The sequence below is a fragment of the Hetaerina americana genome, unplaced genomic scaffold, assembly GCF_022747635.1.
Source record: "Hetaerina americana unplaced genomic scaffold, ioHetAmer1.1.p SCAF_3, whole genome shotgun sequence".
Classification (NCBI taxonomy): Eukaryota; Metazoa; Arthropoda; class Insecta; order Odonata; family Calopterygidae; genus Hetaerina; species Hetaerina americana.
Window position 1 is genome coordinate 44305455 of NW_027286874.1, and position 12991 is coordinate 44318445.

The 12991-nt window shown below is 40.9% G+C and overlaps 1 protein-coding gene across 1 annotated transcript in view; it reads right to left on the reverse strand.

The window, feature by feature from the left end:
* The window catches only part of LOC139690016 (uncharacterized), a 569066-nt gene that overhangs the window by 13041 nt on the left and 543034 nt on the right, over positions 1-12991 (reverse strand). The window contains exon 7 of the mRNA XM_071587196.1: positions 9461-9613. Coding sequence (XP_071443297.1) covers positions 9461-9613 — 153 coding nt within the window. The remainder of the gene's footprint in view (positions 1-9460; positions 9614-12991) is intronic.

Here is a 12991-nt window from a genome sequence, read left to right on the forward strand (position 1 = left end):
TTGACGATGACCCGCATGTGCAGGATAGACGGAAATAACTAATAGCCTGAGTATATAGATATTGCGAAATAATCTCAGAACTTATAACAGTACTGATTATAAATATGTTGGTAAGAACTAGAATTCCTCTCTCTTATGGATTTGGAGAAGGTTAAATATCTCTTGGAGAATGCTAAATAAATTATACTGAAATGACTGAAAAGCATTAGATAAATTTTAGCTTTGACTTTCGTAATTTACTGCACAATTCAGTACAGTGTATTGCATTCCAACTTGAAAGCGGGGTAGCTGTCGTTCTCAAGAAGTTAGCCTTAGCAGAGCTTCCTAGAGGAGAGAATGGGAAAACGTACGTACAGTGAAGCACGAATGAAGTTGGACTGCGGGCTCAGGGGAAAATATGGAAGGAGACGGGGAGGAGTATAATGAAGGGGTTGGGGGAGTCCGTACGGCAGCCAAGGCATCGAGGCAATTCAAGAAGATTGGCCTGGGAAGAGTGAGATATATGAGAGGTCGTGAAGGAAGGACGGGGAGGGGAGACGATGTGGGAGCGAGTGAGGTGATGGGGGAAATGAGGGAGAGAAAATGAACGAGAGAGGGCAGCGAAAAGAGCACAAAGGGTGATGAAGTACGAGGGAATTCGGGGGAGGAGAAGGGAGGGAAACGGACGAAGGACTTCATTTCAAAGATGAATTTGAGGTCATTATGCCTCTTTTGCAATCTCACCGACCCCCTTCGAATTTGTAAGGAGCTTAAAACAAACGGATATTTAGATGATGTTTTAAGAGTGGTTTGGGACAGGAATGATATAGCTAGAAAAACATGGGACAAGATTACTAAGGAAAGGAAGAACGAAGACTCAGGCAGGGGACGATTGTGCGGAATATTACGCTTGAAAATTCAATGAAATAATAAGCATCAAGTAATTTCTCACAATGGAGCCCTAAATTGCGTATAATATATAATTCCATGGTCACATTAACTTCATGATCTATTTCTTGTAAATATTCTGCGCGTGTGCTAACATCAGAAAATAAGGAAAGGCAAGTGAGATGAAAGTCAAAAGTATTGGGGTCTCGAGGCTTTATCAGAGGGCAAAAGTGGCACGGAGTGAAATGTCTAGATGGAGAAAGGTCCAAAGACACTAAAAGAGAGGGAAAGAGCTATTCGACAGCAGAAAGGCGAATGACGGCCGCGTGGTAACGGAAGGATTGGCCGCAGAGAAGGGCTACGGAAAGGAAAGGATAAATTGGTGACCCCAGAGGACGAGTTCGTGGGGGTGAGGTGGGGTGGGTGGAAGTGTCTCGCTGTCAACCATTGTGACGCGCGGAGGGGACGAAGCCAATTCCGATTCAACCCTTCCACCATCCGTGGCACCCTTGTCTCCGAGACACTCCCCTTCCGTCATATTCGTGCGCGGCCCCTCCTACCAACCCCGAATGGGGGAGGGACGTCCCGCCCCCTTATCACCAACCTCGTCCCTGATACCGAAAAAACCCCGCCACCTCCCACTGTCCCCCCTAGAGGCGGCGAGACGACCCTGGAGGGTCGCGCCCCACCTCGGTTCCTCCAATCTTTCGAAAGCGTTCGATTGTAACGGAAGTGCAAACCGCCGCATTTCGCCTCGCCCCGGCCCTCCAAGCCTCCGCCGTATGTATCTATCTCCCCACGGACGCCCGGTGACTGGAGCGGGGAGTGGGACAAAGATGGAAGCGGGTCCAACGACGGCTCCGAGGGAATAAGCCTCCAATGCACCTCCCTCCCTCATCCCCTATCCCATCCACTTCCGACTTCACCGCCGCCGACCCGCTTCTTCTTCGTCTCCCACCTCGCTGCTCCCTGCGCCCACGAAAGCGATCCGCTGCTCGGAAGCCCTCAACGGACCTCCTTCGTTTGTTCACCTTCTGGGAAAAAGGACCCGGGGGCGGTATAAATTCAGTCGGATTAAATGTGAGGGGAGTGGTCCTGGGTCTCGCGCGACCGACCTTCTCGCGGGGAAGATGGATGGGCCCTGCGGCGGGCCCTGGGGGGGGGGGGGCGTGGAGTTCCTCCCACCTATCCTCCCATATTCCCCTCCCCAGTCGTCATCCCTTCATTCGGACATAGTTACGTTCCGGTTATCTCTTTGTCGTCTACCTTTTACCACCCCCGAGAAGTATAGCCTTCCTCCCCAATTAGCACCGCTTGTATAATTCACTGCACCAGAAAGGGGAACTAATTATCTCCACGAACTAACGCACTCATGTGTCTTTGGGTTTTAGTCCGCTGTGAGCATGGATGTGATGGTATGATATGTGCCTATCGGAAAGGGATAGGTTTCTCGTTACCCAATTGTCATATTATAGTGTGAACAGAGCTTTCGTGTGAGTAGTTTCAAAGATATTCATGCCCGATATACACGCAGACAAAAGCTATTGGATTTGGCATTGCAGCGACGTCGGTACTTCATCCAAGTGTTGGAAATTTTGGGAGCAATTGTATTACCGGTTGATTTCCTCATTAAATTCAGAGCCTTGTGAAAATGAACATAGAGTAAGTACATTTCCCTTTACCCGATGAATTCACTGTAAATCAATTGATGTGAATGCGCGCAGGCAAATACTGGTTAAACCGGGGATACACTTAGATAAATATCTCTATATACAACTATGAAATCGAGCCAGGACATTTATTACTTTATTGAGAAAGACGGGAAGTAGTCACTGAGTACCTCTATATTTAGTATTGTTAAGCCCTTAAACGAAAATGAGCATGAAAATGTATTTCTAACGGCACCCTTCCTTCAAATGGTATTTTTCTCATGAAAAACAAAGGTGCGTCAAATATTAAAATGGAGACATGTTCTTCTCGCTACACTTTGAAGAGCAAAACTAGTAGTGAAATATGTTTGTCCAAGCTCTAATTCCTTTTTACAGAGTTAAATTTTATGTGTTTGTAAAGTGCGGACATGCAAAAAGTTCCTAATCAAAATAATAGCAAACTTTTTTTTTGGGATAACCTATCAGTGATGCATTATTTTAGCAGGTGCTAGTGAGGAAAGAAAATTAAAATTTTTAATTTGTTTGAAATCATTACAAAAGCATTTTTGTACAGATACACACTAAATATTCATTACACTTTGGTCATTTTTCATGCTTAAAATATTCAGTGATTCCCGGAAAGATATGTCTTCAAACATAAGCTAATATCACATTAATTAAATTAAATAAATGAGACCAATTCGAATTAGATTTTAATTTGGCCAAACACAAATTAATTTCCTTGACTTAAATTTTTCGAGATTACAGCATTAATTTTAGATAAAAGACTAGAAACACAACCAATTAAAATTCATACTGCATTCGTAATGACTTGTAATTAAGTTATGGAAACAAAACGTAAAAGTAATCCACGTTTTCCATTTTTTCCCTAATTGTTGAAATTCAGGACAGCGATCACTTGTAACCCTATGTTTCCCATAGGTGAGTGTTGTTTATTTCAAAATTCAAAACAAGAATGTGGTATTGTGCTTGCTGTTTTATTCTTAAAGCATAATTTACAGGGATTTTGATAAATATTTTCAGGCAATAGGTAACTCTTTATAAATAGGATGTAATTTATACTCCATAATATGCCCTATTTATAAGATATATATTTAGCCAGGACTTGAAAACCTATAATTCACAATTTAAGCCAAATTTCAAAAGATATTTTATAATAAAATTGTAATTTTTAGAACAGCAAGATATTTCCTTTGAATTGTTTTGAGATAGAATAAGATCACTGGGCATAAAAGATCAACTCTAAATTTTATCTGGTTAACAGAGAACTTCCGGTTTAAAAATATTTTCGTCTCAGGGAGAAATTAAAAAAAATGTCCAATTTTGGTGAAGTCTGCCATGCGAAAAACTACGACTTTTCAGGTCATCATCTACGAGACATAAAATATACCCTTTCTCGCCTTCTACCTAAACGAGTCCTCTCGCAAATTAATGATGAATGGAGAAAAAAACTCCGAGGGAGGTCGTTATGCTAACCTGAAACCCCAAATGCACCGTGAAATTTATTTCTATGACGAGAGAAAAAGAAAAGTGAGGAGAGAATCTAGCTCAAGACACCCAGGAAATAAAAGAAACGAAAAAAAACTCAAACGTGCAGACCCTAATTTTTTTAGACGGCAGATAGCCTCCATAATGCCATCTCTACGGCATTAGATCGAGTTAAAGAGGTAAGTGCCAACCTTCCTTTTCCTCGCCCATTCATCAAAAACACGGAATAAAAAAAATATAAAAGCATAGCGGAAGTGGAAAACCCATTCATTCATTCATTCATCAACTCCTTCCTCTCTTCAACCCCTCGCCACCTGCCAACCCACTCCCCTCTCCGTCCGACTTTCCTCCTCATCCACCCTCAACCTTCGCGCCCTTTACCCTTTTATTCCCCCACCTCGATCCACCACACCCTCATTCCTTCACCCTGACACCGTCCCTTTCCTTCCCTTTCTCCCGTGTCCTCTCTCTCTCTCTTCAACCCCGAAAACACCTCTCCTCAGCACAGGACGATTCTGATGCAAACGCGTGAGTGCCTCAGGGCGTCTCGTTACGTCCTTTAATGAGGGCATTGCCGCCCGCACCCGACGGCTTCGCTCCACGTCCTCCTTCTCTTCCTTCTCCATTGCATCGCTCCCTTCCTCCTCTCCCACCTCCACCTCCTCTCTCAAATTAATGAAGCGTCAACATATACCTTTCACGGGACGAGTGAGACAGAGAGACAGAGGGGGGAGGGTGGGTTGAGTAGAGTGGGCATGAGGAACGGAGACAGATGTTGTGTGGATGTTTTTAAGGCGTGACTAATTCACCGAGTCCTTAGCGGTGGCTCTAATTATTTTCTTACCCACCCTCCCGTCTCCTCTCGCTGGAATCTTCCCTCGGGTGGTGGGGGGTAAGGGAGAGAAAGAAGGAGGCTCGGAGAGGTAGAGTGCGGTATAAAGAAAGAGAGAGAGGAGGGGCGGAGGGAGAAGATGTTCTTTGGCTGTTTCTCTCGTGGAAATACTAGAGTTACTTTTTCGGCGGACGAATGCAGCTGGTGCCTGGTGAAATGCTACGACAATTAGGCGAATGAGAAGAATTTGAATTCATGTTTTTTTTACTCACATTTTTAATGACCCCCCGTTGGTCGGCGTGGATTTGTCTCCGTTCAGCAGTGACTTCCGAATGTCGTCAGGTTCCGCGAAAAAGCAGCCATGTGAGTCTGCGGTGCGCTTGTTGGTGAGTGTGTGTTTTGAGTGTGTGTATGTAAGCGCGCCCGCTCGTCGCCGTGTTTATTTTATTATAATCACCGAATGATGCAAGCGCAGCTCGTCTGCAGTCGATTTATATTTGCCAATAAAACCGTTTATACGTTTCACCCGGATGCCCGTTAATTCTGCTCCAGTCTGTTCGCAGCTGCGTAGAATTCTAACAGTTTTATCAAACTTAAATTGTAATCATTTTGAAGGACTTGCTTAGACTCTTGTACTGTACTGGTGACTTTAAATCTGTTTGGCACTCATTCTTCTGATCAAATTAAATAAAAATTTTAACTAATGAATTATAAAACCTCTTTATTTTAGCACTAAAAATTATCTGAAAGAGGTCTTACGCGTTATTTTTTCATGAAATACATGCTGATAGCAATACATGAACAGTAAATCATTTATTGTATGTTTATTTACCGTGATTTTAATGCATATATGACGTATTCGAATATTTACCTAAGCAAAACAAATATATGAATATATCAAAATCAATGATTATCCATATTAACGTTTATTTAAGTTCACTTAGGATTCATTGCAACGGAACAACTATAGTATAGCATTCAACTTTGGCTTTAAAAAATATTCAATGAAAGGTACACCTATATTGTTGCCAAAATAAGGTAATTAGGTAAAATATAGGTGATTACATGAACCTAAAATCGATATTTATTATTTCAGTGCATTCGGTAAATGTTCTACCCAAGTAATCCTTTTTACGCTAACTTAATTATTTTGTTTGATAATTTGTAAGTTATCAAAATATCTGAAAGCATCAATTAACAACAGAAAAATGAGGTACGTACTCGTAGGTACCACAAATACTCATTACCAGATAAATCTTCAGTAACGCATTCTTTACTATTTGATAAAAGTATTTTCTTCAGCATATTATAATTAACCGTGTTTATAATTATAATAAGTTAAACAGATATAGAATCATTCAATTCTTTGAGTATAGGGGGATGCATATCAGTCGATAATATTAACAGAAATCAATATATTAAGCGGAAACAAAAGCTGTCAGAAGTGATATAGTGTGGATGCAGTCCTTCAGCGGTTGTCATCAATTTTGTTAGTTTCGAGGTCGTTTACATTATTAAACTTTAATTACCTGCCTTGAAGATCAAAAATATCCAAGTAAGAATAGACGGTGATCCTAAATTGCCAAGGAACAATTAAAATAAAATCATTTTCTTCCCAGTAATCTCTACATAAACTCAATGCCCGGAGTAACAATGACTCTCGTGGGATTAGCCTTGGCGATGGTTTAGGTCTTCCCATGACGTAAGCGATCACAGTGCTCTATATTCACGTCTCGATTCCAGGCATAAATTGAGCGAGGACGGGATATCAGAGATCGATCACGCGATCGTTGGATGCCGCACTTAACTCTCATGCGGACAGAAGAGTGGGGGGACAAGGGGGAAGGTCGGGATGTTACGACCTAGTCGGCTACTCTCACCCTCGCGTGAGCCAGCAGAGGACCGAGCGACGACGAGGCGAGAACCGAACGAACTTGACTTGGACGCTCCTTGATCTCAACGCAAACGCTCACGCCTTTGCGTTTCTCACCGTCGTATCACGAGAGCATCACACTCGGGTCTGGGTGACACCACCTCGGGAAAGGACTCGAGAGGGAAGGAGTGGGCGGAAGGAGTAGTCAGTCTCTCTGCGTGTGGGAAACCGAGAGCGACCCAGTGCCCCACTCTCGGGGGATGGGGGGGATTTAACTCCACTTTAAACTCCGCTTGGCATCGCCGGCGCATATCCCTTCGCTCCCTCCCGCACACGGAGATACACACACACACACACCGCTACGCCTTTGCCCGCATTCCCCTGCTGGCCTTCGCACTCGGCATCCTCTGCTTCCTCTGTGCGCCAGTTTACCGCTTCCCTCCTCCTCCTCATCCTCCCTGCCCACCGCCCCGATCCCGCAAACAACCACCTTCGATCCTCGAGTGTCATTTTCTCCCACACTCACCCGCCCACCCTTTTCCTCCAAATCACCTCCCCATCCCGTCCTCCACCCCCCGCCTACGCCCCTCTCTTCAACCAATTTTGGAACTCGGCCAATCTCCAAAGGGTTCAGATAAGGAAACTAGTAAGGAGCCAACGAAACGGTGCCGACGAAGTGTTTATAGGGACGCTTGTCTTTCTTGGAATTCTTCGTGCCCTATTTTGTTTTTCCACGCGCGGATAAGCTTATTTTATTTTGCTCTCTTTATTTAATCCAGGAGAAAGAGGATCTTGTTATAGGGAATCTACAGTATTTGGGGCTAAACCCAGCTTCTTTGCGCTTTGGTTGTCAACTTGTTGCGTTTAAGAAATGCATTTTGCGGTTTTCTATACGGAAATGTACGTTTTTTCAGTATCAACTCGTGAAAGGAAAACAAAGCATTTTGGAAAATCAGAACGTTGGTTTTTAGTAAAAAAATCAAATAACTTACAAATAAAAATGTATGCTCCGAAAAGAAAATTTTGTAGCCATTGGTTTTGCAAATTTCACATGAATTTTAAGAAAATTGATTTATTTAATAACTTTTCTGACTAAGAAATTAATCAAATTGTTCAAAAAGCTTATACCATTTAAACCATAAGGACCAGCACATGAGAAAAATGACGGCTAATTTCTCTCATATTCCAAAAATTCCATTTTAACCATAAACCTTAATACAATATTTTTAAAGTAATTTTAATACAGTGAGCGGAACGACAACGTTTTTACCAATTCCATTGAATAAAGCCTGGCAAATGCGTGAATATCGACAAAGAGTATTCTACACTTTGCTACGATTCCATCAAAATCCATGGCGAGGAAGTAGCCGCAAGAAATAAATCGGATGCTATAAATCAGACTTCTTTTTTTCTGTACTAACCTAGGTTATAGTTATTTTTGGTGAAATGGAATCACAACTGAGGCTTAAGTTTGTTGAATTTCCCTTATATAAAAGAAAATGCGAAGGTAAACGTTGTGAATTCCACTCCATATCTTTTATGGAATTAACTCTGATGTTGACAAATTATTTTAAATACTCAAGACTAAATGCTTTGTCGGAACAAAGTCATAACAATAAAATTTCGAGTCGATTTCATCATTCATATGGATATTTTTTTTTATATTTGATATTTTTCTAACAAGCGATTCTACCTCTTTATTTTTACACCTAATTCACCCGTTACACAATTTCCATATACATGCATGTACTAGAATTTAGTGCCACAAGTTAACCAATTTTATAGTTTAAAAATAAAATATACTCAAAGAGAAAATATGATTTGCGTAGGCTATGAAATGATTTTTATCTTGAGTAACAAGTGTAAAATATTAATGAGCCCGAGCATTAGATAAATACATTCCAACAGGTCATATGCCATACCTTGTAAATGTTTAAATACTTTCAAGTAAGTAATAAAATAAGGGGTTTTAGATAAAAATTTGAAAACATTCTGTAGAGGCATAACTCATTGCGACACATCGGTTTTAGTTGATATTATAATTTGGTATATTGATATATTCGGTATGTTTCGCAAAATGTAAATAGTAATAATAACTTTGTGTTACCAGACTTATAAAGGTTATTAGGGATTACCTTACCTGAAGGACTTATTTTTATTGATCCCCAGTGGCTAGGTAATCTATAAAAAAACATTTCGCAAGCTTCAAGTTCTTGCGAGAGTGCGACTTCAAAACACCGGCCATAATAACATATTGGAAGAAGTCTGTATGAGCGAGATTGGAAAAACTTTGCCAGTGCATCACCATTTGTCTCGTGAACGTCAATTATGCTAAGCAAGAATGCGTATTATTAAATCTTCCTACCCGTTTGACAGTTTCTTTCTCTAAGTTCAACAATACTCTCCAATTTACCGATGATTTCCACGGTGTCGTAATCAAATGAGACACAGGGTGCGATGTGAACTGCAATACTAACTTATGAAAATGAAACTTGCCCGTCTCTTCTGTCCTTTTTCCTTGTAAATTTCAAAAGGGGAGACTAAGCTATATTGTTGATTTACCGTTTAAGCTATCCTATTTATTTTAACCCTAATAACGTAACATAACTCTGACCTCGTTCAAATTGTCCTATTTAAACGACGACCATCTGTCTGAAAATTATACTGATTTGGTTAAGTTGCTGAAGATAAAAAATTACAATGCTTTTGAGAAAAATAAGCCATAATTACCTTGGGAAATATAGACGGACGACTTCGCCAGGTCGGCCCCTCATCAAGTACGTGCAGGACGTGTGGGGCGGATACCAGTGCGCCACAGACAGGAATATTCCTTCAGAGTCTCCAGCCGCCTCCAACGCCTCTGCTGTTAGCTCCCAGTCACACCTGGAGAAATGAAAGATTAACAGAAAATGAACTATGTTCCTCAGGAAAGTACGATAGACATTGGTGTAAAAATATTTATGTTGACCTGATATTTAATGGGACAACACTGATAGTATTCTGATGTCAACCATAAGGATTCGGGTGTATGGTCAAGTGGAGCTTCTTCAAAGAAATTGCACGCAGGAAGATTTCTGGATATTATTATTAATGGTAACATACATCTCAAGGTAGGATCTAACGCTCCGTTGCATGTCTAAGCCCCGCTTTTATACTACAAATAAATACTCTAAAATCTGCACAACAATAATACATTCTTCAAATTCACATAAATCTGCTTGCTTTTATATCATCCAACATGATGACTCCTTTCCTGCCTCCCTTCTATCCAGAAGTTTACTTTTTATTGCAGTCTTTATCAGCCCATTGATACTTTATTTCCTGAACCTATTTTTCCTGGATTCTTTAAAGTACTCCTATAATCCTCTCTTTTACCATGCCATGCCTAGGACGTATTACATTTTATTCAATCCATGTTTTTCATTTTTTCCATTCTCCTTCACACTAATATGTCAAAAGCCTTCAGTCTACGCCTACCCACGTGCCTCTACGACCAACTTTTTCACTGTACATCTAAACGCTCCATTTGGCAAATAGATTTTCCGGGAAAGTGAAAGAGTCACATGGTAAGTTGTTGGCACCTCTAACCGGTGGGTGTACGTAGATTTCATACACCATAGTGCTTTGTGCGGTGGAAGCCATGCCCTCGCCTATCGAACTAACCCCTGGGTTGATAACTGTTGTTGGTCGGTTAATATTCAAAACCTGAAGATAAGCTTTATGGATGGCCTTATGGGACAGGTTGAATGCTCTCTGTCTACAGCCGTAGAGCTGATCAAATGCCTAATCATGTTGCGTCATGTTGCAGGTTTGACAGGAAGCGTCACCGGGGCCATTTCATTGTATTGTTGATTCGTTAAAACTGCTTTGGAAGTGGGTCAAGAATATGATTTGAAAACGTAGCTTCAATTTTGGAACATGAAATAAATTACAGCAATACGAATGGCCAAGAGGAAATAAATTTTCGTAAACAGAGCTCATATTCACTCGTAGTCAGCATAATATGATTTTCAAAAGCAGAAGATGGCCTATCGACTAATGAACTTATGTTTAGCTGCAACCTCATTTTCCCTGTTTTGATGTTAAAGACTTCTCTTTAAAACTGAATTCAGTGTTGTAAGTAAAGTGACGATAGCAGAAAAATCAATTTTAATTATTTTAGCTCAATGATCACAGAAAATAATGTCGTTATTTAATAGTTTCAAATAATTGTCAATTGAATTTTGTTCTAATTAATATGCATATTAATTTTCATGAAATTCCTTGTAAGATATTATTTGCTTTGAAATTTTCAGTTTCAAATGCGTATGTATCATTGTCACATTTGTACTATACATAATGTGCCATTTTCGAAGAATGAGAAAGAAATTAAAATACGTGTATGAATTTTAATCTTGGTAACTAAAATTAAATTAACTCACACATGAATAAACAGTGACTTTTTGGTTTACAGACCTATCATTTTGAGGGTATTTTTATGTCTCAATAAAATCAATAAAATACTTTTTTCCATAATAGGAAACAATAACATACATGATATAATCTCAATCCTACGGCGTTGAATCGTTTCAGCGTTTCGCAATTGCTCTCTTGTTTTCTTTAAATTTATCAATTTTCTTCTTGTTATGTATTTTAATGCATTTCTTCCATCCTTCTTAAAATATTCTAAAATGTTGGGATAAAATAGGACGTCCCAGATCTTGCATCACATTTCATCCAAACGAGAATATGATGTGGATCCAAAATTTATAGTCCGGCAGTAGCAAATAATAAAACGTAAACGCCAGATATCACTGCAAGGCGGACTTAATGGACCCGGGGAAATGCAAATGTACGTCTCTGTCGCGCGGAATGGGGAGGAGTAAATCACAGATTAGCGAGATACTCTGGACGCCCATGCATTGTATGCAGGCGAAGAAAGCCATTAAACAAATCATCACGCATCCAAGGGGTACGGTCGTCCCGAGGCCAAGGATGAATGGCCGAGTGAAATAAAAGACGGGAGGGAACCGAAAAATTTACCCTAAACCCCACCCATTCGACCAATTTGAGGGAAACTTCTTTTTAATGGGACTCGCTCAGCGTTAAAAGGAGGTACTGCGGAATTGGGATGCGGAGGCCTAAGCGAGGAGTGATTCGACTTTGGGGTGGTTGGAAAAGTGCTTACACCAATACCCTTTCCTCTTCAATGATCCGAACATTGCAGTGATGGAAGTGGGATTGAAGGCCTCATGCTGCAGAAGACCAGAGGGAGAAAGGATTATTATGTCTTTATTCACGCGTAATTCCAAGTATTATATTCTTTTTGCTTCTTGACCCACCGGAAAAATATTTTCAAACAGGATATTGTTGTGAGTGCAGTCGAGAGATACACATTAAAACCATCAAAAACAGATTTCAATATTGTAGGTATTGCAGAAAAAACGTAGTTATTTACAGGTAAAAAGTAATGGATTATGGAGTGAAGACGTCATTACACAAAACAACCACCATAGCCAAGCTAGTGAATAAAAATGCGCCCAAAATAAGTAGTTTTTTTAATAAATAGACCAAAATAATTGAAGGGTGGGGATTCAAATAATTTAATTTAATTTGAAAATTATAACTCTTGAGTTGATATGATATGTCATCCGATAACATGTACGTTCGATGCAAAAATATTTAAATAGAAATAAGTCACGTGAGATAATGATTAAAACGGGAGCACAAGAAAAGAGGTCTGTTACAAAAGGAGATTTTATTTCATCTTGGCTGTTCACGTGGACCAGGTGAGAATGTTATTCTCTATCCTCCTGACCAATGGTCCCTCAAATAGGGAAAGATCCATTGCCATCTCGGGGCCACGTATCCTCACACAGGACATGGCTGAACAAGGGTGGGGAAACGGGTGGTGGGTGTATGGGACAGAAAGGATTCTGTGAGTGAGAGGATTTGTGGGGAAGGGCAGGCGAGAAGAGTTGAGAGTAAAGAGGACAGGGGGTAGGGGTGTCTCGAGGGAATGGCAGGGAGTCTATTGAGGCCAGACGACCACGACACTTCAAGTGGGGACCTCCCCGTCCCTCCCAAACGCAGGGTCCCGACAAAACCCCTCCCACTGCTCACTCACTCCACCCTCTACTCCCTCTTCTCCGGCGCCATGCCTCGTATTTTTTAATTCCAGCCAATTCCCCATCCCTGCTCCCATAGGAAAACCATGAGACCTATGCTTTTCTCCCCTCCTATTCTTAACTTCATCTGTCTCGTTCTCCCCTGATCAAACTC